Here is a 27,894-nt window from a genome sequence, read left to right on the forward strand (position 1 = left end):
CCTCTCTGCCCCCCCACACTTCCATCGTCTGTGTCCTCACCATCGTCTTGAAGAACTGGTTTACTTTCTTCCGTTTGAGCGTCTTCTTGTCGTTCTTGTCGCCTTCCGAGAAAGGGAGGAAGGTCTGGCTGAGGCGGGGGGACGGGCTGCCATCCTCCGTCCCGGGCAGAGCTGCCACGGAGAGTGTGAAGGCTGGAGGGAGAGGGAGAGCAGGCGTGAGTGGCAGGTGGGAGGTGCGACCCAGGGGCAGGGCGAGCGATGAGGAGACAGGCGGGAGGCAGGCAGGGCACAGAATCCGGGGAGGACAGGGCACAGCCGGGCAGGAGCGGTGGCCGTGTCCTCTGCGTGAGGCTGCCCAGCCCCTGGACAGCGAAGGGCCTGCCTCCAGACCCCACGGACCCTCCTCCCAGGGCCTCTGGGCTGGCCGAGGGGGGCTCCGGCAGGGAGAGCCCCGACTTCCTCCGGGGACATGCCCTTCCCCTTCCAACACCCGGACCCTGGCTCTCTCTTTCCCTCCGGAGGCAGGGCCAGTGAGACAGCCGGTGTGACACCCGCTCAGAGTCACACAGACCCGAGCAATCAGCTACCTCTGACCCTCGGTTTTGCCATGAGCCAAATGGGGGTAAGAGCACAGACCCCAGAGTGCTGTGCAGCCCAGGGCTGGTGCCGGGCAGACGCCTCCCTGTAGGGCTCTCCTGCGGTCGGCAGGCAGTGTTGGGGCAGCCCCGGGGCACAGGCCTGAGTCTGAACCTGGCCTCTGCATGACCAGCCCGTGACAGGCAGGGCGCTGGCGTTCTCAGTGCCTCCTTCCTCATCCACACGGTGGGGCTACTGACACCAGGCCCTCCATGGGTGGGCACGGAGGCGGACATGAAATAGTGGGAGAGGCAGTGAGCATGGGGCCTGGTCAGCACTGGGGGAACAGCAGGCGTCTTGGCTGAGGCCCCCTGCCGTGTCTGGGGGCGGCGCCGGCCTGTCTTGCTCCTCTCTGCCCTAGCCCCTGGCATAGACAGCCTGGCACAGAGTGGCAGACGCTAGAGACTGCCGCGTGCCAGATGGCGTGCTCTTAGGCTTGCCACATGACCAGCGCGGGCCTCAGGGTCCCCCCTATGAACCAGGAAGGGTCGTCTGTGTGCTGCTAACCTCGCCGGACAGTGAATGGGTGACGGGGAAGTACGCAGCATCCACGCATCAAACACTCGGCACCTGTAAGATGCTGTGGTGAGTTCCAGGTCTCCAAAGAGAACACGGAGCTCAGGGACCCGCATCTGGCCCCTGGGGAGGCCTGGCTCGCTGAGAAAGCAGGGCCACCTGGTGTGATGAACGCTTTTCCAGTGAATCCTGAGGCCCGAGTTTCCGCAGGCCTCCACCCGGAGCCTGGTAGAGCTTGCGGGGTGGGGAACAGCTCAGAGGACAGGGCGCTGGGCCCACTTGGCTGTCTGGACACCCATCCTCCACCCCCAGGCTGGTGGCCCGGACCATCTCTACCCGCCCGAGCTGGTGGTGCCAGGGTGCTTACCTGGGATGATGGGCATGGACTGGCTGGCGAAACTCATCTGAGAGAGGACGGATGCCCTGGCGGGGACGGCCGCATGCTCCGAGAGGTTGGTGTCACTCATGAACTCGTGCTTCCTGGAGAGCTGAACACACACACACACACACACACACACACACACACACACATCACAGAGACTCAGCATGAGGCAGCTCTGGGCCGGAAAAGTTAATGACGAGGGCTCGGCCAGGCTTCTGTGGCCCCGCTCCAGGTCATTTATTCTGTTTTGCATCGTTCCATGCCTGCGTGTAGTGCGCACAGGCCGCCCACTATACAGCTCCCCGGGCGGGGGTGGGGGTGGCGTGTGGCATTCATTTAGAGCAGTGGTTCTCAACCTTTCTAATGCCGCGACCCTTTAATACAGTTCCTCATGTTGTGGTGACCCCCAACCATACAATTATTTTCGTTGCTACTTCATAACTGTAATTTTGGCTACTGTTATGAATCGTAATGTAAATATCTGTGTTTTCCGATGGTCTTAGGCTCTACAGCAGCGGTTCTCAACCTGTGGGTCACCTAAGACCATCGGAAAACACAGATATTTACATTACAATTCATAACAGTAGCAAAATGACAGTTATGAAGTAGCAACGAAAATAATTTTATGGTTGGGGGTCACCACAACATGAGGAGCTGTATTAAAGGGTCGCGGCATTAGGAAGGTTGAGAACCACTGATTTAGACTATCATGTGAATGACTGCCCCTGGAACTGTGAAACACGGGAATCTTATTGCCACCTCTCCGGGCAGGAGCCACCTCTGGCTGGGCTCCCGCTGCCCTGGAGGAACCCAGCGGGGTCAGTGGTTAGCGTGGCCCGGGGACCAGGGCCAGCGGGCAGGAGAGGTAGAAGCACCTGGCCCAGCACGGGAGGGCCGCTCTCCCTTCAGTGGGTGAAGCAGGCGCTCCTCCCGGCCTCACAGAGCCGCTTGTGATGGCAGAAAAGACACCCAGGCCGGAGCCCGGTGGCCTGGGTTCAAGTCCCAGCTCCGCGGTGTCCAGGCTGCATGGCCCGGCCTGCGCTTCACCTCCCTGTCCTCAGACGCCGCCTGCGTCACACCCACCTCACGGCAAAGGCGAAGCTTGAGTGGGGCCATGTCTGGGAGCCCCGGGGACTGTGCCGGCACACAGTAGGTTTGCTAAGGGTGGTGCTGAGGCAGCCTGTCTCGATGCTCACCCTCTTGAGGTCCGACTCGGCCGCTGCCTTCTCATCGGCGAACACCACGCTGCTCCGCTTGGCCCGCTTCTTGGACCTGCGCAGCTTGACCTCTGGCAGCGTGCTCCCCGGAGGGGAGATGGGCTCCACCGGCTCCGCTTTCTGCGCCCTGGGGGGTGCCAGTTCAAGGTCGAAGCTGAAGGGCGAGAGGGACAGAGTGGCCCTGCAGTTAGAGCCCCCGTGGGACCGCCTCGCAGGGACCCAGGCTGACTGGGCTGTCGCCACGGGCCGGGAGGGGGAGACGGCTGACCTGGCAGAGTTTGGGGAGCCACTTGCCCAAGTGGCAAACATTCAAAACACAAAGCAAGTCTGGTGGTGAGAAGAGGAAATCGATGAAAGATATGGATCGGGATTCAAATTCAGGCACTGCCACGTTTTAGCTGAAGGACCTTGGGCAAAGCACGCAACCTCTCTGAGCCATTATTCCTTTGCAGGAAACGGGGGTGTTGGCGGTAACCTTGTGAGAGGCGGCGATGAGGTCTGAGGAGTGCTGATGGTGGCAGGGTGCAGTACACACAGGTGTACTGGTGGTGGCAGGTGCACACCTGAGATGATGGCGAAACTCATCCGAGAGAGGACGGATGCCCTGTGTGTACGACCCTTAGCACACCCTTGGCCCGTGGAGAGTGCTGGACTCACAGTGTCTATCATCAGAGTCACTGAGTAGGGCCTGGGGAGCAGAAGGCCCAGGACGTGGAGGGGAGGGGCTGACAGAGGTAAGGGGGAGTGCAGGGGGAGGCCTCTGTGATGGGGAGCTGGGAGACGATTCCAGACCCAGGCGGGCTCTGCAGGTTGCTCTGTGGGCTGTGGGCAAGCGGGTCCTGCCGGATCCTCAGAAACAGCCCCCTTGCCATTCGGGCCTCGAATGCCCCTCTGATGGCGGCAGTAGGATGGCAGCCTCACAGGGTGGGAAAGGCTTTCGGAGGGAAGGGCAGGAAGGTGGGGGAAGGGCGGCGCTGGGGCAGGAGGAGGAGCTTGATGCGGGCTGGGCTGGGCCGGGCACAGGGGGCCCAGGGGGCCGTGTGGGGCAGGCACTGACCTCTCCGGGGTGGTCTTGCTGGGGGTGCTGCAGTCAGAGTTCATGGAAGCCATGGAGATGATGGACATCTGCCGGTAGGAGCGCAGCATGGACCGGGGGCGGCCTACTCGCCTGTCCTCAAAGTCAGGCTGTCCGGGAGAAAGGACGGTGAAAGCCTGGCCCCACAAGCAGCTGGGAGCTGTGGTACCTGCCCCCCTTTTTGCTGCCCATCCTCCAGCTGGGCGGGGCAGCTGTGGGGCAGAGCAGGGCGGAACAACTCCCTGGCTGGCGGGGCCGAGGGGCTGGTTGGATAAGGAATTGGCCAGGTGATCCTAAGTCCTTGCAATTTCCCCAGTGACAGCAGTGCCTTTGTTATTTATGGTGGCCCTTCATGCTAATGAGAAGATTCTGGAAGGGGCCCGGCCAGGCCAGAAAGACCAAGGATGTGATGATAGGGCTGGGCTTTGAGCCAGGTAAGCCCAGCTCAGAGTCCCTGGAGGGATGGGGGCTGGAGATGGATTCCAATCATGTGACCAGCGATTCACCCAATCATGTCTGTGTAATGAACCGGCAATAAAAACTCAGGCCACTTAGGCTCAGGTGAGCTTTCTTGGAAGGCCACCCTGCATCCAGGGGCCAGCCGAGTAGGCAGTGTGCGTGGGACCTTCCCAGACCTCACCCTGTGAGTCTCTTCGCTGGGCTGTCCTGATTTGGGAGGGGCGTCTTGTGGACGTCACCCCGGACCTGAGAAAGCGGACCTGCTCTGACAGCTTCAGCACTGCACTGACTCAGGGAGCCACGCTCGCACCAGGAGACAGGAGACCCGAGGTCCCCTCGGCGCTGCTCCGGCCACTCCCTGCCCCCTCCGGGCCTCAGCTTCCCCATCTGGGTTGATGTCTTATGATCCCACTTTCTGGGGAAGAGGATAAAGATGCTCATGTGCGTACCAGGCCAACGGCCTCTTTAGTCCATGGAGCTTACGAGTGGCCGGCAGCACTGGCCTTGGAGGCCAATGGAGCCAGGTGTGAATTCTGACCTGCACTCACTCGCTAGGTAGCCTCTGGCAAGTTCCTACCACCCCTGACCCTCCAGAAGGGATACAGGGGTTAAAAGCACTCCTGCCTCACAGACACGCAATGAGGACTACATGACCTAGCGGATGTCACATGCTTAGATCAGACAAGGCACATAGTAGGTGCTTCATCTGTGTAGCTTTTATTACTAGCACAGTCCCTTCCGTTCCCAGGGCCCAGTTTATAACTGGTGCTTGTCTGGGGGTGACTTCTGAGGGGTCCAGTTCACAGGGAGGTTCTCCTGGATCATCAGCTCAGGCATCAGGGCCCGCGGGTCCTTCTCCTTCGGTCCCATCATCCTCCCCACTCCCTACCTCACCCCTCCACCCTAGGAACCTCCGTACCATCTCTCGGACACCATACTCCTTCTCCACCTTCACTTTCAGGTTCTTGAAACACTCCTCCATCCGGTCGTGGAAGGGCCGCAGATTCTCGGACACCCGCTTCTCATGGATCTTAATCCCAGCTCCCAGGAAGGGGATCTGGAGAGGAGGGTGGTGGCCAGTGAGCTGGGTGCCGGGCCTCAGCGTGGGTCCAGGCACAGAGGGGCTGAAGGCCTCGCCCTGCTGAGAATATGTCCGGGGTGTTCCGGTCCCCTGAGACCTTCTCACGGGGTCACGGGCCTTGGCAAACAGAAAGCTGCAGCCTTGGGGTTTGCTCTGGACAGGGAGGGAGAGCTGCAGCGGCCTTGCCCAAAGGGAGGGCTGGAGCACCCCCTCCAGGCGGGATGTTTGGAAAGTCTCTGCATGTGGCGTCAGGGCTGGGGAGTGTGGGGCCAGAGGAGAGGAAACCATTGCTTTGACTCAACGCCTCGTCCAAGAAGTTCCGGTCGATGCCGATAGATAGAGATAGCGGGTTTAAAGAAGTGATGGAGGAGGCGAGGGCGGAGATGGCAGATGTGGGATGTGAGGGAGTTAAGTTCCGACTGATCAACAAGGCGAGTCACTGGGTCCTGTCTAGGGGGAGAGGTAAAGACAGCAGCCAGGACACATGGGCCCCTGTGAGGAGGAAGAGCCGAGAAACTATCCTGGCCTCGGGGCAGCAAAAAAACGAGGGCGTGAAAAGGCAGAATATAGGTTAATTTGAAGAAAAAAAGGACACGTTTCCATGACTGGTGACGTAAAGACATTTCTGCCTCTTTCTCTCGGACGTCTCCCCGAAACCAGGAGGCAAAGGGGAAATGAAACCCCTGGAGCAGGGGAGGGAGCTGTGACTGAAGGAGCCATCTCCCCTTGGGAAGCCAGGAGGGGCTCAGGAATTGGAGGCGCTGGTACCCCAGAAAAGCGAAGGGGCCGAGAGGCCGAGCACAGGGGTGGGGTGGAAAGGCTGAGGCAGAGCAGTGAGAGCGGACAGTCTCCCATCAGGAGGGCCAGCGCTGTTTCTGTGGCCCGGCACACAGCAGGGACTCGATGATATAAACTGAGAGGGATGGGAACGAATGGGCGAGGGGGACTCCTTTGCTGTGTGTAATAATGCCAAAGGGCTGCCTCCCCCCGAGGGTAGGTGCCATGGTCAGGGTGCCTGGACTCTGGGTGGGAGGGACGTGGCTGAGTGGGTCTCTGTAACATAGTGACCAGGTGAGTGGGGGACCAGCTGGGGAGAGGGTGGCCACTAGGGGGCGCTGTATGAAGAGGCCTAGCTAACAGCTTTTTTTCTTTTTCTTTTTCTTTTTCCCCCCAGCTAAGGGCTTTTAGAAGCCATCTACTAGATGCTTTCAAAGTCTCCTTTGTAGTGCCTCTCCATTAGCTGAAATTTCCTTCTGTGCCGTGCGTCTGAGCTCCAGGCTTTGGGTGGTGGGCACAGCACTGAGAATCCATTACCAGGTGATGAATGGTGCCCACTGGAGAGACACCGGGCAGTGATATGGATTGAGGATGACCCCAACCACCAAACAGGTTTGTGTGACATGTTAGCCCGTTCTGGGGCACCCCAGAATGATCAGAGGAAGGAAACCAAATCAAAGCCTGGCCTTCCTGCTTCCCATGTTGCCTGCGGGTGGGGGCGGGGAGGAGATAGGAGGAAATGGTTATGTGAATAAAAAAGGCATGAGGCCTCGGAAGGCTGGGGCCTGGGGGGCGTTGGGGTTCACAAGGCACAGGTAAGAATGGAGAGAAAATTCCAGACACACACATGCATTCCAGGGAGCACGTCTGTGCAGCGCCGGGGTTCGCCCCTTTCCAAGCCTCACTTTGCATAGTCGGAGAGGCAGAGAAGGACCGGAATTAGGAATCCTTATTTTAAGAAAAGAGGCTGCACCCAGTGCTCCGCACTCCCTGATTTCCCTGGAGTAGCAAGCGCTCCCCTCCCCACCCCCGGCACAACAGCTCCTTTTGTTTGCCTGGAGATGGGCCAGGAGGGAGGGAGGGAGGACTGGCAGCTGCAGCCTCTGCCCTGCCCTGCCCCTGGGCTCCGGTCCTCCAGCTCCTGCCCTGGAGCACAGCCCCCTCAACAGTGTGCCTGGTGGTGGGTGGGTGGCCCCTAAGAGCACACGTGTTTGTGGGGCCCTGCATCAGGCCTGGAGGAGCCTGGTCCTTTAAAGAGTGTGTTGGGGGAGTGTCTGGTGGATTGTTCCTTCTCTAGGCAGGGAGAGAAAAGGGGGGGAGGGAGAAGGGGGGGAAAACCCAGGAGAGAGAAGCAGAGAGAGGAGTAAGATGGGGGTGCAGAGAGAGGAGTAAGATGGGGTGCAGAGAGAGGAGTAAGATGGGGGTGCAGAGAGAGGAGTAAGATGGGGGTGCAGAGAGAGGAGTAAGATGGGGGTGCAGAGAGAGGAGTAAGATGGGGTGCAGAGAGAGCAGTAAGATGGGGGTGCAGAGAGAGGAGTAAGATGGGGTGCAGAGAGAGCAGTAAGATGGGGGTGCAGAGAGAGGAGTAAGATGGGGTGCAGAGAGAGCAGTAAGATGGGGGTGCAGAGAGAGGAGTAAGATGGGGTGCAGAGAGAGGAGTAAGATGGGGGTGCAGAGAGAGGTAAAAGACCGAGTGGAGAAGGACATAAGCACAGAACCTCTGAGAGAGGGAGAAAGAGTCAGCAGGAGGCAGAGTGTGGAGGAAGATACAGGTGCCAGGCGGAAGGGATGTAGAGGGGATGAGGGGACCGAGGGCGGGCAGGTCAGTGGGATGGACGCGCCTTCCAAGTCCTCTGGCTGGGCTCTGGAGGGCTAAGCAGCTTGTGCAGAATGAAGGCCCTTTGACAAAGACCAACCAAAGGCTTCAGTTATTCCCCAAACCTGATGTCCACCTGAGCATTATCTGCAACAGACTGGGTCACCTCAGAAGGGGGTGTGGGGCTGGAGCCTTCTTTTATCTGATTGCCATGGGCCAGGTATGGGGGAAGGTGGTGGTGGGTGTGGGGGGCCTGGCTTTATTTCAGTCCGCTGGGAGGTGCTACCCCTGAATTCAACAGCCCATAAAGCAGTCTTAGCGACAGGCAACATGAAGTCCTTGCCTGGTCCCTGTGCAGCACCCCAGGGGTGCGGTGGCCCAAATCCAGGTTCCGAGTCGGCCAGCTAGGTAAGATATAGCGTCAGAAGAAGGGCTGAAAGCCGAAGGCCAGGAGGACACGTGCAGCTGGGCCAGGGCAGCGGCTGGCTGAGGGCACCTGTACCGGGAGGGGTTGGGGAGGGCAGAGGCAGGGCGGATCCCCATCAGCTCTGCTTTACCTGCCACGCAATGAGGTCCTTGAGGCGGCTCAGCTTGTCCTGGTCCTCGGGGTGGTCCCTGGTGTAGTCCTCCGTGAAGAAGGCCTAGGGAGGACAGATGGGAGTTTGGGGGTTTCTGTTCATTTGGTGTGGGCCCCCTGACCCATCTCCCTGGCGCCGAGAGAGGGTTCTACTGGAGAGGGCCAGCAGCGAGGCCACAAGTATTGATGGGGCAGAGACCTATAGGGACCTACACTGTTTTCTCCTCTTGGAGGCTCAGGTCAGCACCCACTGGGAATGGGCCACAAACCCCAGGAGAGTGTTTCTGCAGCAGCAAATCACCCATCACCTGGGAACTTGTCAGAGATGCAATTATTGGGCCCCACCCAGACCTACTGAATCAGAACCTGGGGCGGTGGTGGGGGGCAGGGGGGCAACCCAGGTTAGTTACAAAGCTCTGCGAGGATCTGACTCACATTTACGTTCGAGCGCAGCTCACCCACCACCTCCCTCCTGGTGTGTGAACCTGGCACCCCCAGCTCTCTCCGGGCTCATGTCCTCCATGTGTGCACACACATATGCACACACAGCAGCCCTCCAGGCTGAGCGAAGGCATGCCAGCGGGGACTCCATGGGGGTCTGAGGGTGGCTGGAAGGACTGTTGGGTTAGCAACTGGAATTACTCTGAATTAAATGACTGTGTTGCATTCTTAGTCTCCACCAGCGAATGGCATGGAAAACATACTAGGGAGTCCACTGTGAGGGTCACTAGAAGGAGGAGGCCATTGCCCCCCAGTGTCTCCTACAGTGTAAGGTGTGAAAATCCATTCCATTTCATTGCCAGGAAAAGCTATGTCCCCCTCCTGAGAAGTTGGTATTTTCCCCAGTGAATACTGAGACTCATATATCTGATGGCTTTTCCCTTTTTGCTCTGGACACCAGGAAGCTCAGAAAAAAAATCTGTGGCTCCCATGGGTGGGGATTTCTGGAGAGACCTTGGACCTGGCTATCTATCTAAGTTGTAATTCTCCTTCTGGAATTGACCTTCCATCCCATCTGTACTGTCACAGATTCTGGGTTTCATTTCTTCCTCTTTCAGAAGATATTTCTAGTCCCGGACTTGGATTCATGGTTTCTCCACTTCAGTGGCCTGGCTGACAGTCACCTGGCCCTCCCAGAGCCTTTCCTTGGCAGAGGCGCCTGGATGTGGCCACTGGGATAAGGGGCTCTGTGAGCCCTGGCCCTCCGGCCACAGCCCAGGGCGGCACTGAGGGTGGGAAGGAGATGAGAGGGAGGCTGTGGAGCCTCTGGGAGGCGAATGGGTTCCCACCAGGCTGAGGGGGTCCCTCTAGGGGCAAACAGCTACAGTAAGTTGAGCGACATGCAGCTGTGTCTGCCCCCAGGCCCCCAGCGACTGCTCTGACCCCCACGGGGGCCGGGACAGCAGAGCCCTCACCTTCTCGTACTTGGCGAACCCTCCCATGACGGCGGGGTCCACGATCCCGTTGAGGAGCATGGACAGCGGGTTAATGGGGAGGCTCTCGTCACTCTGGTACTGGTTGATCATCATCAGGATCTTCTCGTTGGCTGTGGACATGGTTTCGATGGCGTTCTCCAGGGGGCTGATTGTGGTCTGTTGCAAATGAGATCGGTAGAAAGAGGGGGACTTAGCAGGGCCTTTAAAAACAGATATCGACCTATGGACCAGCAGGCCAGGGTTCTATTCCTGGTCAGGGCACATGCCAGGGGTGTGGGCTTGATCCCCAGTGTGGGGCGTGCAGGAGGCCCGTCAATGATTCTCCCTCATCATTGATGTTTTTCTCTCTCTCTCCCCCTCTCCCTTCCCCTCTCTGAAATCAATAATAAAATGAAATAAATTAAAAAACAAAAAAAGACAAAGAAAAACAGACACACTCGCAGGGATTGATTTTACTGGGGGCTGGAATTCAAATGAGGCGATGCTCCCCGAGGGGCTGAGGCGCCCTGTCATTAGTGGCTCTGGGCCGTCTGCGTCGGGAGAGACAGCTTCCTTCCTGTGCTGTGAGAAGGGATTTCTCCGGGGAGCTGAGGTGACTCCAGGCCTTTGCTGGCGTTTCAGAGGCTGGATGTGTTCCGGGGAGGCCCTTCCTTCTTATTACCTGTGAGAACCACTCTGTAATCCAACCCATCCGGCACTGCTTATGCACCTACTGTGTGAGAGCTGTCAGCAGGCAGATCACAGCAGCTGGAGACCTGATGCCCCAGCGTGGCCCAGCCTCAGTCCTAAAACCGGTTGTTGTATGAGGGGTCACTCTTCCCAGGTGGATTCGGTTTAATTGGGAAGATAAAACCCATCGCCTCTCCAACACCCCTTAGAAAGCGATAGAAACAAGACGCCCATCACATGCTCACTGTATAGTCAGGGTTCTCCAGAGCACGGAGTCTGGAGTGAAAAACCGAGCAAGGGGCTGCAAACCTTTTCCACAAAAGACCCAGACATCTGCACGCCAGACGTTCTCTGCTGCAACCAGTCGACTCGGTTACTGTAGCAAAAGGCAGCTCCAGGCAACAGGAAAATTAATGCGCTGGTTGTCCCAATAAAACAACTCACAACAACAGGTGGCGGGCGGGATCTCCCACAGGCCCTGGTGCGCTCACCCTGGACTACACCGAGAGCAGCCCTCGGCTCTGCTGGCTGTTTTCTAGCTGTGTGGCCCTGAGGGAGCTTCCTGGCCTTTCTGAGCCTTGGTGGACTCGTTGGTAAAATGAGGCTGATGAAACCTGCTTGGAGGATAGCTGGCAGGTGGGGTGCCTCCCTGAGTCTGGAGCAAAGACCAGTGGAGATAATAGGACCCTTGATTCAGCAGAATTCTTTCAAAAAATGTCGCTGCTGGATATTATGACCATGGGGCATGTGGGAAGGGCAGAACCAACCTCTAGAGCCGTCTTGGACATCTTTTTAAAGCATTTCCTTAAATCTCCGTGAATCCCAGCCTCCCACACCTTTCTTCGTTTGTTGTCGTTTTTAAAGATGGTGTTGTCTGCAGCAAGGCGGCCCTGCGACCAGGCTCTGTCACTGTCACTGCCGCTTTCTGTCACACACACGTGAGCTGGAGCAGGAGGCTCTGTGCCCGCTCGGCGAGGCTGCACCCCTGCAGGGGCTGTGGAAGCCCCATCCAGACTGGGCTCTAGGGAAAATCTGTCACAACCACGCAGGGAGGGCCCAGCTCCGCACCCCGATCTCACAATAGCCTGGCACATCTGAGAGACGTAGACGTGAGGGAGAGTTGCTAAACGTGGGAAGTCCTGTTGATTCGCTTTCCTCCCCATTTCTCAAGCGACTTCTGAATCCCCCCCCCCCCCACTGCCCCATCTTCAACCTCATTACAGCCTGGGGAGCCGGGAGTGAGGGTGACTGACAGTGCCTCTGGCTTCTCACCCCCACCCCCACCCACCCCCCCCCCCACCCCCGCCTCGGCATCTGTGTGACCGAGTATGCAGTGCTCAGAGTAGTGCCACTACATGCAACCTTGCCCCGCTGCTGGAGGGGAAACTGAACTATCAGAGGGAAACGCTTTGAAAACAGTTTTAGACCTGGGAGGTGGGAGCATCAGCCAAAGGACGAAGGGACACGAATTCCCTGTCATCAGGGGTGTTTCGTATTCTTCAGAGGCGTGTCACCCACACCCCCTTCTTAAATCAGATCCTCTTAGGACCCCAGGCGCTGCATGAGACAGGCAGTGCCATTGTGTCCTACTTCTGCCCCTGATCACTCGGCAGTTCAAGTCCCACCTTTGAGCCTCAGTTTCCTCCTGTGTAAAACAGTGGGATGGACAAGAACCAGGGTCTGCAGGCCAGGCTGGGTCTGGCGAGGTTCTTGCAGACGGCACGTGAGGTCTAATTGCAAAACTGACTTCAACTGGAGAGGGTCTGCCGCCGCATCACCAGCCCCTGTTGTGGGAATGAGATTATCCCACCTATTTGCATTTTTCTCCTGGGCCCAGAAGGTTTTTGAACTTGCAGCTCGTGACTGAATGACCCCGAGGGTGGCTTTCCGCTCTGACATTCCATAGTTTTTCAGTCTCCATTTTACAGACGATGGAAACTAAGGCCCCCGAGACACACCGTGTTTGTCCAAAAACATGCAGCTCGTTAACGACCTGTGTTGCCTTTGTGTTCCTGACCCCAGATCAAGGCTTGCTATGAAGGTCACGTTCTCGGGGCCGAGAGCAAGAAAGAACCCTCCGTCAGCAGAACCCACACTCGAATCCCATCAGAGAACACCTCTCTGTTCACACAGTCCTGTCGTCATGACGATTCACGGAAGAAACAGCCGACAAGACATCAATTCAGGGAATGCAAAGGCCAGTGCAGGGACACGCACGCACTCAGCAGGCAGGAAGCTGGCGTCTGAGACATGCTGACATTCGGGGTAACTCAGCCGGGAGGCTGCTACAGATAAATCCACTCCGGTCAACGTTTTGGAAGTTTTCCCAAACCTTCCCATCAGAAGCCATCAGGATAAAAGGAGCGAAACAAAAATGTTGACCAATTCTTTCCTGACTCCTGAGTCCGTAAGACAAGGAAACAGGTTCAGACGTGACGGCGTCTGCATGTTGACTGATGGGTATAGGTTTTCTAAACCAAGATTCTTGAGTAGCAGTTACAGGCCTGGGACTAGTCTTTGCACTCAGCGATATGGCAGGGAATAAAATAGACCAAAATCTGGCTTCCCGGAGCTTATGTTATTGTAGTGCTTAAGTGCTTATACCCTAATAGGTTATATTATATGTAATATTCTAGATATTAAAATCAACATGCAGCCACATTAGATGGTCTGTTAGGAGGCAGCAGGTGCTTTGAGGAGAAAGTCAGTGGCGGAGGGGAATGGGGGTGCAGCAGGGCTCCCTCCGTTGCCCACAATCTCATGGGGTCACTGAAGGACAGGGGCGCCTTGCTGAGCACCACTGGAGGGAAAGGCACAGCAGGGCCATTGGGTGGCAGCTAAGATTGGTAGAAAGTTTCACATTCTTCACTCCAGATATGGGGTTAATAATAGTATGTACCTCACAGGGTTTTGTATTCATGGGATAAAGCCTGACATGGGACCTGGGACACTTGTCAAGCTTCACCTGTGGCAGTCCGTCCCACGAGGAAGAGCACAGATGGTTTCTGTTTTTCCAGGGCTCTGCTTATTGCCGGGGTGGTATGGGACTCGATGAGGAAGGAGGAGAGAGTGAGTCCAGCCCAGGAACCTGAGGTTAAAGTCAAACCCTGCCTTATTTGCTAACCTTGAACAACACACTCGCTCACTCCACACCTCAGTTTCTTCATCTGTAAAATGGGAGGAACGGTAACATTTATCTCTCAGTGTTGTTGAGGGGTTAAATGAGATCATGCGTGTGAACAGTTTAGCGCATCCTCAATGAGTGTTTGCCCATATCATCATCATTCTATTTCCCCCAAGGTCCAGGCTAGGCCTGTGAAAGGAGACTGGAGGGCCACTGGGCTGCTGGGGTTGGGTGGTCCTAATGCTGATAATACAAGTAGTTGGAAAACACCAATCAGATCTCGTCCCTCCTCTGCTCACGGTTCCAGGTCATTCAGTAGGAAAGCCAAAGTCCTTGTGGGGGCCTGTAAAGTCCTACCTGATCAGGTACCTGCCTCCTTCTCCTCAGCACGCACTGGTGCTGACCCAGACTACAAGCATGCACTGGCCCCAGGGCCTTTGCCCTGCCGTTCCCTCTGCCTCCTCTTCGTATCTGCATGGGCCACTCCCTGACTCCCTCCAGGCTTTCTCTGGCCACCCGGTTTAAATAGCAATCCCTCCATCATCTCTCTCTTCCACGTGTCTCCATAATGGCTATCACCATGTGACACAGGATATATTGACTTTGATGTTTTAGTCCGTCTCCCGCACTAAAACGTAAGCTTCGTGGCAAAGTCTTCAGGTCAGGTCAACAGTGCCCGGCATGTGTTAGGTACATTATCAAAAATTTGTTGAATGAATAAAACAGCCTAAATATGTGCCTACATTTCAGGTTTCCTCACCACCACTCTGACCCCCTGAGGCAGCGGAAAGATTCTTAGCTGAGGATGTGAAGAGCCTGAAGTGCACTGAGAAGTAAAATACATGCAATTTGCAGAAGGGAGTTCAGAGATTTGCATTCTAGTCAGAGCCTGGCGCCTGTGGGATTTCTTCTCTGAGCCTCATTGTGTCCAGCTGTAAAATGGGTTCATAGTGGGATTCTGCACATGCACCCTCAGGGGCTGCTGGGACAAGGAGGATATGAGGGGTGGTTGAGTGGCAAGAGTTCCAGGCCTCTACCTCCCCCTGCATCCCCCATAGGAGTTCCCCATTCACCAGCTTCCATTGCAGCAGGTTTCATTTGTGAGGAGAGAAAGTCACCTGCTGCTTTAAAAAAGATCTGAAAGCAGCTAATTTGGATGCTGCCTCAGGTCCCTTCCTGCACTGGAATTTCAGGACTCCCACGGTGGCTTCAGACCAGAGCTCCTGGGCTGGGAGAGGTGCACTCCGAAGGCCCGGAGACTCACCTGGGACATGTGGACCACTTCAAACCAGCGCAGGATCCCCGGAAGCTTGTACGCGGTCACGAAGGAGGTTCTCTCGATCCACATGGACTGTGCCGGGGCAGAGGGTGACGAGGGAAGGAAAGCACCACTTAGGAAACCTGGGTACCAGACATGCTTTCCCGGACCCCTCCAGACCCCCCAGCTTCCCATCCACCCAAGATCAGAATAGGTATTGCAAGACCCAGAAACACACTCTCACCTTACTCTTAGGAATCCTTTACCAGCGTGAAGTTTAAGTTTTCCCTGGATTTAGGCCCAGTCAGTTTGAACTAGGGTGTCTAAAGGGTTTGGATTTTAAGGTAGTACTGAGTGCATCCACCTGCATTTCCTGGGGAAGGGCCACCGTGTGCATTCAATTCTCAAAGGGGCAGTAACTCCCCAGATATGAAAAGTCACAGCCCGAGGCAAAGAGCTGGAGGAGATCTGAGGCCACCTCCTCATGCGGCCTTGGCCCTGGGGAATAGAAGGCAGGCCCCAGCGGGGGGACACACAGGGGACAGCCGGGACTCACACCTCTGTGGTTTATAATTGGTGTTTGCTGGAGGGTTTGGCTTCAATGCCCCTGCCTAGCCTGAGGACCCTCCCTTCCGGAAATGCCCCAGTGCCCTTGGTTGGAAGGCGCATATCACACAAGGCCTGGGTCGGTATCTTGAAAGTGAAAAGACTAACAATCCCAATGGAAGGACCAGGGATGGGGTCGCTGCCTCGGTGGATGCTGGCTTTACTTCCTTGGCTGTGGATCAAATCCCCTCCCAGTCGGAGGCTGGCAGATGCATGCCCTGCTTGCCCAGGGGGTCCAGGGAATGGTCAGGGCTGTTGTGGGGGAGGGGAGATACTCACGGCAAACTCGTTCTCGGGGTCCACCGTCCCCCTGCGCACCGGCCTGGAGTAGTGGAACCTTTGCACGTAGTTGGATTTATAAAAGCTGCAAGACAGGAAGAGGCTGAGGCTCCCAGCAGCACGCCAGCCGCTTGACGCAGAGCCTGCCCTGAGCCTGCCCAGTGCGGTCCCTGACAGCAAGCTCGGGCCTGGCAGAGTCCTCGCTGCAACGCTTAAAACCAGGCTTTCCTGGCGAGGTGATTAGAAGGTAGACTGGTGTTCCGCCTTCACGAGGACAGGGGTACCCCAGGAGTTGGAATTCTTGCATGAATGCACACAGAGTCGCCTGGGTCACCATTTCCTGGGACTGCTGTGAAGGGCTACACACACCTAGCCAACGTCCTAGGGGGGTCTTCCAAGGATTTCTTTAGGGATCCCAGCCATCTCCCCTAATCACTTTTCCTGACTCTCTAGTGAGGTTCTGCCATCGGGGCCAGCAGGGCACAGGGCTAGCTGTATAGCTGTGGTCCCCGCCCACGGGTGCCTGACTGCGGGGGAAGGAGGCTGAGGTCCTGCTCAGCCGTGTGAAGGCCATGGGCCCTTCTTCCTACAAGCACCTGCTTCCCACTGGTCCAGAGGGGAGGCCTTTTACTGAAGCACTGGGGATGCTATATTGGGCCCCTGGGTCTAAGGGGGTCAGCTGGACAGCTGGAAGGGGTGCAGCCTTGTGCTCCACAGGTTTAGCAGAGCCTGTGCCTCATGGCTCATCACTGACCTTGCCCTCTAGTATTGAACAGATTGACACCTGTCTTCATGGTATTCTCTGGGATGTCCCTTTCCCATAGCCTGAACATGCCCACTGTCAACATACAACCTCAGCACATGCTGAAAGATGTCCCCTTGGGGGAAAGTGCCCAGCTTGAGCACGCCTTCCCTGGACCCCTCCTTCACACACACACACACACACACACACACACACACACACACTCACACACACACACTCACACATTCACACACACACTAACACTCACACACTCACACACACACTCACACACACACACACACTCACACATTCACACACACACTAACACTCACACATTCACACACATACACACTCAAACACACACACATTCACACACACTAACACTCACACACACACACTCACACACATACACACACACTCACACACACACACACACTCACTCACACTCACATACACTCACACACATACACACATACTCAAACACACACACTCACACTCACACACTCACACACACACTCTCACACACACACATTCACACATACTAACACACACACACACATACTCACACACTCACACACACACTCACACACACTAACACACACTCACACACACACTCACACACACTCACACACTCTCACACACTCACACACACACTAACGCACACTCACACACACTCACACACACACTCACACACATACACACTCTCACACACACACACTCTCACACACACTCACACTCACACATACACACACACACTCACACACACACTCACACGCACACTCTCTCTCGCTCACACACACAAACACACACACACACACACTGTGGGATCCACCTGAGCGACAGGTTCCACGTCCAGTTCAGTGAATCTCATCACTGCTTCCTGATCTGCCTCGAGGCGAACCACATCCTCATTCCTGTCCTTCATCTCTGGCTTCAGCCTTTTCAGCGGCGGGGCCCAGATGGCTAATTGGGGGGAGGGGTGTGTGTTTCTCCTCCCAAGAGGAAGGGGAACAGGCTGCTAAGACCGGGAAGGACGCAGAAGGGCCCTGGGGAGAAATCGCTGCCTCCAGCTCAGTTTGGGATTTCTTTCCCATTCCCGCCTTCCAGGGAGCTGCGGGTCTTACTTTATAATCTGGTCAGGCACCGGCTTATTCTTGAACCTGGGGTGTTCATCCAAGACGGGCTGGACGGTGAAACACTGGATGTCTGGGGTCCCCGAGTTAAGGTTCACAACATGTCCCCGGCCAGAGGGACAGTTCCAAGCAGAGTGGGTCCCTCTGAGACCTTCCTTCCAGACCAGCCTTCTGGGGTCCAGTTTTCACTGAAGGACCAACCTCAGGTTGCTGGCTGCCAACTAGGTCCTGTTGACCAGTTAGCAGGCAGAGCTGCTGTCACTTGCAACCCTGTCCCAGGGCTCCGCCCCTGCTGATGGTAGGTTAGTAGTGCTTGGTCACCATTTTCATTGCTGTGTTATCATTAGCAACAACACCATCTAATGCATTATGGCTCTTAATCAATTGCAGAGCACATCTCCCCATGGACTCCTTTCCTCCCTCCCATTCCACAGAGCAGCGGTATTAATGTACTTGTCCCATTTCCTAGCTGAGGACATCAAGGTCAAAGAAGCTAGACAACTTGCGGACACTCACACACTTGTGAGAACAAAGCAGGGGTTTGTACTTACATCTTTAATCCTAAACTCGGGCTCTTTGACTCTTGACTGCTACCCAGTGTGGCTCTTGGACCAGCAACATGGGTATCACCTGAGAGCATGTTAGAAATGGTGATTCTCAGGCCCCGCCTCAGACCTGCTCAATCTGACTCTGATTTTTAATAAGATCCTGATATGCAAGCACACATTTGAGAAGCACAGCTTCAGAGCATGCAAATACATGCCGTTTTACACTCCAACTCTGAGAGTTTGAGAGTAGCTGCCTGCAACAAGATTGGAAGGCCACGACCAGGCTCGGTGGGAAAGAGTTCCACGGTCGATTAGTGATGCCTACCATGGGCACAGATACAAGGAGAGGACAGATCTCTGTCACCCTCATTCTAGACCTTTATTCACTTTAAGCGAATGATACTGCAAACTGGATGAACAAAGTCAGCCATCACTGGGCCCATCCCTGCGCCCTGCTCCATGGCGTCTCCACCCATCTCTCCTCTTGGACGATCGTGTTCTCTCATCGCTCTGCTCTGCCAGATGACTGCCATGACCCCGGAATTCCTCTTCCTGGGCCTGGCACTTCTGCCAACCAAGGGATCACAAACTCCTCGTGTTGGCATTCTCGTATGCCAACGTTAAATATGGAGTATTCAAATACTCCACTAGGCTCCCGACCTATATCCCACCATTACGTCTGTGTGTCCAACAGATTCCACTTGTAGAGAGTGCCTGGGAAGACACATGAGCATTTTTTTTTAATTATTGTCAGGTGAATCCAGTGGTTGGCAAAACTACATCCTGGAAACAAGCTTTGCCAGAGGCAGGAGTGTTATCAGCTTGACCTTCAGCCCAGGTGCCAGGAGATGGGTTTTGTTATTTAAATCCAGCCAAGCACCAGGAATGAATAGGACTCGGGCCCACCCAAGAATGCGCATAATTTCCTTTGTCTTGACCTTTAGTAAAACTTCCTGGTTTTCGCTGTATAAAATAAACACGCTGTATTGGCTCTAGGTCCCTGTCTCTCCATCAGAGGACAGTGGTCCCACCAGGCCCCAGCTTTTCCTTCTATCTCTGTGTCTGTCTCTTTCTTTCATTTTCTCAACCCCCAGCCACCCCTACTCAGGAACCAGACTGCTCTCTAGCCACGCTGGACGCGGGAAAGAGAGAAATATTTACATCCACTACTGTTCCCTCTGCTTGGAAGGCTTCCCCACACCTCCAGCACCTCCACCAGCCTTCGGCTTGTCCTCAGCCAGGTCTCCTTTTCCTTCCTTCTCCACAGCTTGGGGGCCCCTCAAGTGCTTTGTCTGGACCTGGCTCTTATCTTTGAGCGCCCTGTCTCCCCCCGACCCCCTCCCCACCAGGTCGTGAGCTTTCTGATAGCGGAGGCAATGATTCTTTCACACGTAGGAAATGGCCAAGACATCATTCCAAGTTTAACTCAACTGGCCCCCTCCCCATGAACTCACTCCATACCGATGTTGGGCTTGTCGGGTATTTTCAAGCATCTCAGCTGTCAACATCTTGGCTTCAAGCATTTTTGCTGTAAAAGATAAAATAGCTGCTTGACAGTTTGGTCCCATTTCTCCATTGACAAATCAATTTAAAAACATTAAATACTTAATGTATTTACGCTGGCTGTCATGACAGCTTGGTTTTATTTCATTTCTCCATTGACAGATCTCACGGTAATCCCATCTTCACATTATATAAATCTTAGCCCTCATAACAGTCTACACAGTGATATGTAGATGGGGTGGTCTGAATAGTGGATGATAACAAGTGCATATATTTACTTGATAGAAAATATGGGCCGGATTGCATACTATACTAGAAAATGATCACACAGCAGTTTGCGAAGCCTTAGATGATATTGTATGTATTGCATCCAACAGCATTTCCCATGGAGCTTTGGAACCTCTAGCAATGGACATGCGACCATATGCGAATATAAATCGACATTTAAAAAAATGTATAGCAGCAACGTCTTTTTAATTTTGTTATTCACTTTGTCCTGTTTTATTATGTCCTTTTACGGCAAAATCGCCTTACTGTGAATTAATTCTGCAGTGAAAATATTTGTGGTGCAAATGCTTAAAGCCAAGATGTTTAGTGGGGAAATGCCTAGAACCTTGATAATCCATCCATGTATTATCCATGGATGCCCGCCCCCCCACCACTATTGCAGCAGAGTTGAGTTGTTGTGACAGAGACCACATGGCCCAGAAAGATGGAAATATTTCCTATCTGGTCCTTTATAGAGAAGTTTGCCAACTCCTGTTTTAAAGAAGGTTCTAGGTCATGTCTACTGACCTTAGCATCTGGCCTTGGTCCAAGAGGGTCATCCAACCCTGACCCAATGGAGCCAGTGACACAAGAGGATGTGTGGCTAGACTCTAACCAGGTGCTGAGGCTATGCATAGAAGTGTGGCCCCGAGGTCTGGGCAGAGAGGATGGTAGGGGCAGGAGACACCCAGCTAAGCGACCTTTGCTTTTAAATGTCTTCCCCCACTTGATACCTAAGTGAAAAGACAGAAGACCTGTCACCTTTCCAAACTGCCCATCAGCTTTTCAAGAGAGCTCAGGTTTTGGTAAAAAGCAGACCCAAGTTCAAATCCTAGTTCCATCACTTCCAGGCGTCTTGTGCAGATGCTTACAGTTTTTGAGCCTCTGTTTTCTTATTTGTAAAGTCCAGAGAGTAATACTTCCCATCTCAGGGGATTATTAGGAGGCCAGAAGGGAATAATGCATACAAATGCCTAGTACACGAACAATTAGTTAATAAAGAACATTCTGTTCATCAGTCTTAAACAAAATGCTGGCATTATAGAAAGAATACAGACTTTGAGACACATAGAACCTGGAGTTCAAATCTCAATTCCATCACCAACTAGCTTTGTAACCTTACCTCCCTGCCTCCCACATTCCTTCTCTATGAAATAAGGAAAATTAATACTAACCAATTAATACTAACCTTACAAATTGTTATGGGGATTAAAGGAATGATGGCACTAAAGCACTCACTCCCTGCATAGCAAGAAGAGGACATTTAACAAATGACAGACCTGGATCCGGACACTGGATCAGGCCTCCATATGATTACATGGCCGGGAGCTCATGCCCCCTCCACCTGCCCGAGTTAACGGCCACGGGGCTGCTCAACTCCACGTGTCCATCCCGGCTCTCATCTGTACCCCAGCTCGCATCTGTAACTAGCCAGCCCCACCACCATTACATTTCCTGCTGCAAACGACCGTGGTAGAGCAGGCACGAAGGGCAGGCAAGCATAATGAAAAGGTTACAGGTGAATATGCATCACCCAAGGGAAATATATTTGGATTACAGTTCGGCAGACCGGCCATGTATCCTGTCAACCCCACTTTAAAGGCTATAACTTAATTTGTGTTCAAGGGTGCAAAGCGGGGAGCCAGGCTGGTTTGACGCACCTCCGCTAGGTTGTCTGCCTTTTCCTCAGGAGTCCGCCTCCTGCCCAGAGTCGCGTGAACACCCCACTCTGCCCCACCTCATGGCGTCATCTCATGCCACCTCTGTCCTCTGTGCGCCAGTGAGCTGGCTCCCTCTCCCTCCCTTTCTGGGTCCATCTCCCTCTTCCTTTCCTCTTGTTTTCTTTGTCTTCTTATTAATCAGCATGTATTTCCCAAGAGTCAGCTTTGTACAGGGCACCGGATGATGTAGGAGTTATTGTGATGTTCAAGTCCTTGCCCTCACAGAGCTTAGCGTCTAACTTACACGCACCTTTAAAAAGCACAAAGATAACAACAGACTGAGACCAATTCTCTAAGGAAAACACACAGAGGCTGAGATAAGAGCCCTGAAGAGTTCAGAGAAGGCCACTTCAGGTGACCAGGGACGGCCACTTCCAGGTGGTGCCGCCAAGTTAGGATCTGATGGGGGAAGGGCATGCCAAGCAGAGGGAACAGAGCACACGGAGGCCCAGAGGTGGGAACAAGCTTCACGTGTTTAAGGAACAAAAAAGAGGGAAGAAAGAGTCAGGGCCATGGTGATGGAGAGGCAGGCAGGAGTCAGAGGATGGACAGCCTGGAGGCCTTTCTTGAGAGTTTTGATTTTCCTAGAAGAGCGTTGTGGCCCCATTTCAGTTCTTAGAACCTCCTCTGCTTCTTCCCACTCAGGCCTTTGCACGTGATGGGCCGTCCAGCTGTCTAGGACATTCTTCTCAGCTCCCACTAACGTTTGGCTGGTGACTCACCTTACACATCACCTTCCCCAAGGAGGCCTTCCCTGCCCTCCCCATCGAAGGACCTGCATAGCCTCCTCTTGGCAGGGATCGCATTTTTATCAACACACATTTAATGGTGCTGCTGTTCAATGTCTCTTAGTTACTGAACTATATGCTCCCTGAGGTAGAACCACGTTATGAGTGTAGTCTCCGGCAGGTTGCATAATGCTTGGCGCAGAGTGGGAGCTCGATAGCATTCTTTACAAGAATGAATGAGTGAGTGAGTAATTAACCAATGAATTCAACATCTAGAGTCTCCCCAGGTGGGTTCATTGTATCCCACCACACTGGACACTGAAATTGGCACCCCATCAATGATGCTGGTGCAGCTCTGAGCTCTAAGATGGGGCTCTGTGGGCTACAGTCCCAACGGGGCTACCCATGTCGGGCCCCTGGGCTGGGGCCTCTCCAAGGATACACTGGCCTGGGGCGTTCTTCACATCGTCCCCGGGGGCAGAGGTTGTGTTCATCTTCTCTGCATTGGGGAACTGGCTCATGAGCTGCATCTGGAAGTCTTCCCTCCGCTCGTACTCCTTCCCTCGGTAGATGAACACTTTGTTCTGTAGAGAAATGACAGCCATCAGGGATCTCAGGGCCCAGGATTGGAGGGTGTGGTCCAAGCAAAGCTGGGAGGCTGTGACATGAGCATGGGGCCATGGTGGCTTCCTATAGATCTTTCTCTACTTCCCCACTGAGGAAAGGAGAAGCTCAGCTCACTGACCTTCTAGCCAGGCACAGCACTTCTTAAGAAAGGTTGGGTCTAGAGCAGCCGTGGGCAAACTATGGCCCGCGGGCCAGATCCGGCCCGTTCGGCTGTTCTATCCGGCCCGCGGAGCCAAAAGAGTGGAGGGTTCTCTTGCTCTCCCCTCCGCTCCTTTACTTTGAATTTATATTAGTTCACACAAACACTCCATCCATGCTTTTGTTCCGGCCCTCCAGTCCAGTTAAGAACCCATTGTGGCCCTCAAGTCAAAAAGTTTGCCCACCCCTGGTCTAGAGGGAGAGAAGATCGTGGATGCTGAAAGCTTCTCCTTCAAAGTGTCCTATGTAGAGCTTTCAGAATAATTCCTCCCTCGATGTTCACTGTGTCACTCCTACTCTCCTGTTTATATGACCACAAGTTTTATGTCTGGCCTTTAATGGGCCCTGTGGGCAGGGAGGGACCAGCATTTGGGTCTCCCATCATTTGGCTCCTGGTCCTATTTCCATGGAGACACACTCTTTACCCTTCCTTGACCACATTAGTCTCTTCTAGACCAGTAAGTTTCAAACAGAGGGTGTTTTTGCCTCCATGGGAACTGGTAATGTCTGGAACCATTGCTAGTTGTCACTTGGGGGCAGGGGGAGGAGTACTGGAATCTGGTGGGCAGAGGCCTGGGATGCTGCTAAACATCCTTTCATGCACAAGATCAATGACCTAGTTTAAAATGTCAACAGAGCCGAGTTGAGAATCCCTGCTCTAGACCAGATCTGGGCAGCCTCTGAGGGCCCTAAGTTCTTCTGTCTAAACCCATGTCTGTCACCTCCATAAATCGGTGGCTTCTGAATCTGGGAGACCATCCAAGGAGCCTGGGAGACTTTAGAAGTTCGGATTTTCAGGCCTCACTCCAGACCTGCTGAGACGGAACCTATGTGGTAGGGCCCAGGATGTCATTTCTATCAAGTTCCCCAGGGGGTTCCGATGCTTGATCAGGTTTGGGAAGGCACCTCCCTCCCATCAAGGAAACTCTCAGCATGTCCCCTCCTGCAGGCAGCTCATGCCCACTGTGACTTCCACATCGACTGGTAACAGTGAGTGATTTGTCTCCTGACGGAACTGTCAATCAAGAGGAGTCAGACACCAGGTTTACTGTTCTTGTTGAATCTCCCTGAGCTCAGACTTGAATCCTAGACTCCCAGATCAGAAGGAAGGCTGTAGTTGACCCAATTCAACTCTCTACATAATGAATGAATGAATAATCCACAAAAGCAGTGGTTCAGAAACTGTGCTCCAGGGGTCCCTAAGACCCTTTCTGGGCCACAAAGGATCTAAGCTCTTTTTATAATAACAGTAATCTGTCTTTTGCCCTCATCACTCTCAATCTCTCGTGAGTATGTAGCCATTTTCCAGAGGCTGCGTGATGTGTGGAATCACAGCCGACTGAATGCAGAGCAGGTGTAAGCATCTCGCTGTCTTCTCTCAATCAGACATTTAGGAGGTTTGCAGGAATAGGAAACAATTCACTGTTCGTACTAGTTTTAAATTAGAAAATATAGTTAATTTTTCATAAAGATGAAGTTTATATTGACAAATGATGGCTTTATTTTAAATAAGTTGATAAGTATTTTTAATTTTCTTAGTTTTAATTTTGAATGTGGTATATATAGTCTATAAGTACAGAGGTTCTTTGGGGACCTCAATAATTTTTAAGAGAGAAAAGGGGCCGAAACCGGTTTGGCTCAGTGGATAGAGTGTCGGCCTGCGGACTGAAGGGTCCCAGGTTCGATTCCGGTCAAGGGCACATACCTTGGTTGCGGGCACATCCCCAGTGGGAGGTGTGCAGGAGGCAGCTGATCGATGTTTCTCTCTCATCGATGTTTCTAACTCTCTATCCCTCTCCCTTCCTCTCTGTAAAAGAATCAATAAAATATATTTAATAAAAAAAAAAACAAGAGAGAAAAGGGGTCCTGAGTCTAAAAGGTCTGAGAGCCGGTGCTCTCTGGGGCTGCTGGGTAGCAGAGATGCTTGCTGCAGGGATGGGGAACTCACTGCCTCTGGAAGCAGCTCTGTGGATGGGGAGTGAGCAGGAGTCAGGCAGTGCTGGAAGGGAGGAGAGTGTGTGGTGTCTGAGCGCACCCAGTCCTCCTGGCAGAGGGACAGCTGAGGTGCATAAACTGGGCCTGGCCTGGGACAAGTCACCGCAAACTCACCCGCAGGAAGGTGGGGAAGCCCTGGCCATAGTACCCGACGGCAAAGTAGTCTGGCTTGGGTCTGAGGATTTTCATGATGTTTTCATAGAACTTCGCCTGCTGGACCTGAAAGAGGAAAACTCACAGCTCATAACAACTCAGATGTGTATTGAAGGCACACTCAGCTCAGGGAGGCCGCAGTGCAGACACACTCCTTACACCAGCACCCGCGTGCCTGGGGCGCACATCTGCACATCAGTGGAAGTGTCTGCAATTGTAACAGTACAGCAGGCTCTGTATCTGCAATTTTAATGTCCACCAAACAGCAGATTTCAAATATTAGAAAACAAGTCCCCCAACGTGTCCCCCCCCCAAAAAAAAACCCCTCGAATTTGACACATGCCCAGCATTACACTGAATCCATGCAAATGAATTGGTGTGCAGGCAGACCCTGCTGTAGCCTATATGCAAATAGAGGTTCTGTGCCATTTTACATAGGGGACTTGAGCATCTGCAGATTTTGTCAGTTGGAACCAGTGTCCCCTGGATGCTAAGGGACACCTGCGGTAGCTCTATCTAGCGCATACCATGTCCCAGGTAAATGGCTCTACCCGTACGAGCTCATTTACTTGCATCACCCTCATAACAACCCCACGAGTACTGCATCTCCATTTTGCAGATAAAGAAATGTTATCTCATAGTGCAGCCCGTGGGTAAGGAAGCGAAGCCGGCCAGCTGTCACCGGCCTGTGTTCGTGCGGGTGTGTGGATGGATGTGTGTCTGCATATCGACGTCTTGCTGTGCATGCACAGGGCATATATCATCACCTCTAAGAGGTGTGTGTTTTCCATATTTTAGCATCTCTGGTACAGTCTGCATCTTACTTCACTCCTGATGGCTTCTTATGGTGGATATAAGCCAGAAAGACATCACTAGCCAGACATGGCACATAGAAAAGGACAAACTGTGACATCTTAAATCTGATACAAATGGAAGATGTGTGTGCATGGACCCAGGCATGAGCCTGTGATGTGGGCTTGGTACCCAGCTGTGTGTGCATGTCAGCATGTGTGTGAATATGTACTGCGTGTGTGTGCATGCATAAATGTGTCCTGAGCATGTGTGTGTGGGCCTTTGGGCCCCCCTATCTGCAAACGTCTGTGTGGATGCACTCATGGGGCAGATGTAAGTGTTTTCTCTTCAAGCACATCTCTTAGAACACTACTCCATAACCAACTCCCCACCAAAATAAATCCTATAAACGCTCTCCCAATACGCGGACTCTCATTAGAGCTGGACTGGCCTCTAAAAGGGGCTACGATGGGGCCCTGGGGTCTGGCTCTCAGATCACCAGGAAGTAGGTGGGGGATGGGGGGGGCAACCTAAAAGTTCTCCACGTCTTACCTGCAGAGGCGGCCGCCCCGCCAAGCTCGGCCTCTGCAGCACAAGCAGCATAGCTGCTCCCCCACTTCTACTCCCTCCACCTAATCACAAGCACCCAGGAGCTAATGGGGAACGGCCAGATGGGGAGCACTTTAATGTGATTTATCTGTTCATCAGAAAGCACAAATCTGCGTTTTTATTTAATTGGCTCCGTGATTTGTGGGAATTGGACTGCAAACGGAGCACAGCGCTGATTGGGTGAGCAGCAGCAGCAGCGCCCAGTGCCAAGCAGGTACTTAACACCCATCCCAGTGGCTGTCTGATGAGTTTTCCCAGAATTCCTCCCTTTGGAAATATTCCCAATGGGGAGGGAGCTGCTCAGCAGGGTCAGGCCCTCCCTCCATTCTTTCTCTGTGTCCCACCTGTCTGGCCTCCCGCCCCCTCGTCCACCTCTGTGGTGAGCCAGGTCCCGAGCACCAGCCTCCAGAATAATCAGCTCTGAGGTGGCACCTTACCAGGTTCTGGCTGAGCAGCTCGTAGTCAAAGATCTCCATCTCGTACTGCTCCGCTAGCTCCTTGCACAGGCTGATGGCCTCCTCCCACATCTGCAGAAAGGGCGCAGAGACAGAGGTTAGGGGCGCCTCCAGGGGGGCAGGGCCTTTGCAGAGGAAGGGACCTGGCAGCTGTGTTTCCTGGGACTCAGTGGCAAGCCTGGCCCAGCCCCAGCCCCATGCACAGGGAGCCCCAGCCCACCACAGGAAGCTGGGTGCTTCCCAGGAGCCCTTCCTCTGCCTCTCAGCCCAGTTTCTTCACAAATAACGGAGCAGCTGCAGACTAGGCTGAACGCGGTCCTCACGGGCTCTCAGGACCACAACCCCTCTGAGAGGTGACTGGCGGCTTCTGTGCTCCCCAGGTGAGAAGCAGAGGTTCATGGGCAGAGGAGTGGCCCAGCTCAGGTGCCCAACCCAAAGCAGGGCCAGGATGCCCACCTGGGGGTGCCCCGGGGCCTTGCTTCACTCCTGCCTCAGAAGTAAATGAACTCCCTCAG

The 27,894-nt window shown here is 54.0% G+C and overlaps 1 protein-coding gene across 1 annotated transcript in view; it reads right to left on the reverse strand.

Annotated features, from left to right (window-relative positions):
* Window positions 1-27,894, reverse strand: part of DOCK2 (dedicator of cytokinesis 2) — a 373,091-nt gene that overhangs the window by 1,455 nt on the left and 343,742 nt on the right. The window contains exons 39-51 of the mRNA XM_080676536.1: window positions 27,362-27,451; window positions 25,485-25,589; window positions 22,993-23,134; window positions 17,775-17,856; window positions 15,909-15,993; window positions 15,030-15,116; window positions 9,952-10,128; window positions 8,517-8,600; window positions 5,205-5,342; window positions 3,809-3,936; window positions 2,731-2,905; window positions 1,520-1,640; window positions 41-192 (exon numbers count right to left, since the gene is read on the reverse strand). Coding sequence (XP_080532662.1) covers window positions 41-192; window positions 1,520-1,640; window positions 2,731-2,905; window positions 3,809-3,936; window positions 5,205-5,342; window positions 8,517-8,600; window positions 9,952-10,128; window positions 15,030-15,116; window positions 15,909-15,993; window positions 17,775-17,856; window positions 22,993-23,134; window positions 25,485-25,589; window positions 27,362-27,451 — 1,566 coding nt within the window. The remainder of the gene's footprint in view (window positions 1-40; window positions 193-1,519; window positions 1,641-2,730; window positions 2,906-3,808; window positions 3,937-5,204; window positions 5,343-8,516; window positions 8,601-9,951; window positions 10,129-15,029; window positions 15,117-15,908; window positions 15,994-17,774; window positions 17,857-22,992; window positions 23,135-25,484; window positions 25,590-27,361; window positions 27,452-27,894) is intronic.

Source organism: Plecotus auritus, assembly GCF_963455305.1.
Source record: "Plecotus auritus genome assembly, chromosome: 6".
In the NCBI taxonomy this organism is placed as follows: Eukaryota; Metazoa; Chordata; class Mammalia; order Chiroptera; family Vespertilionidae; genus Plecotus; species Plecotus auritus.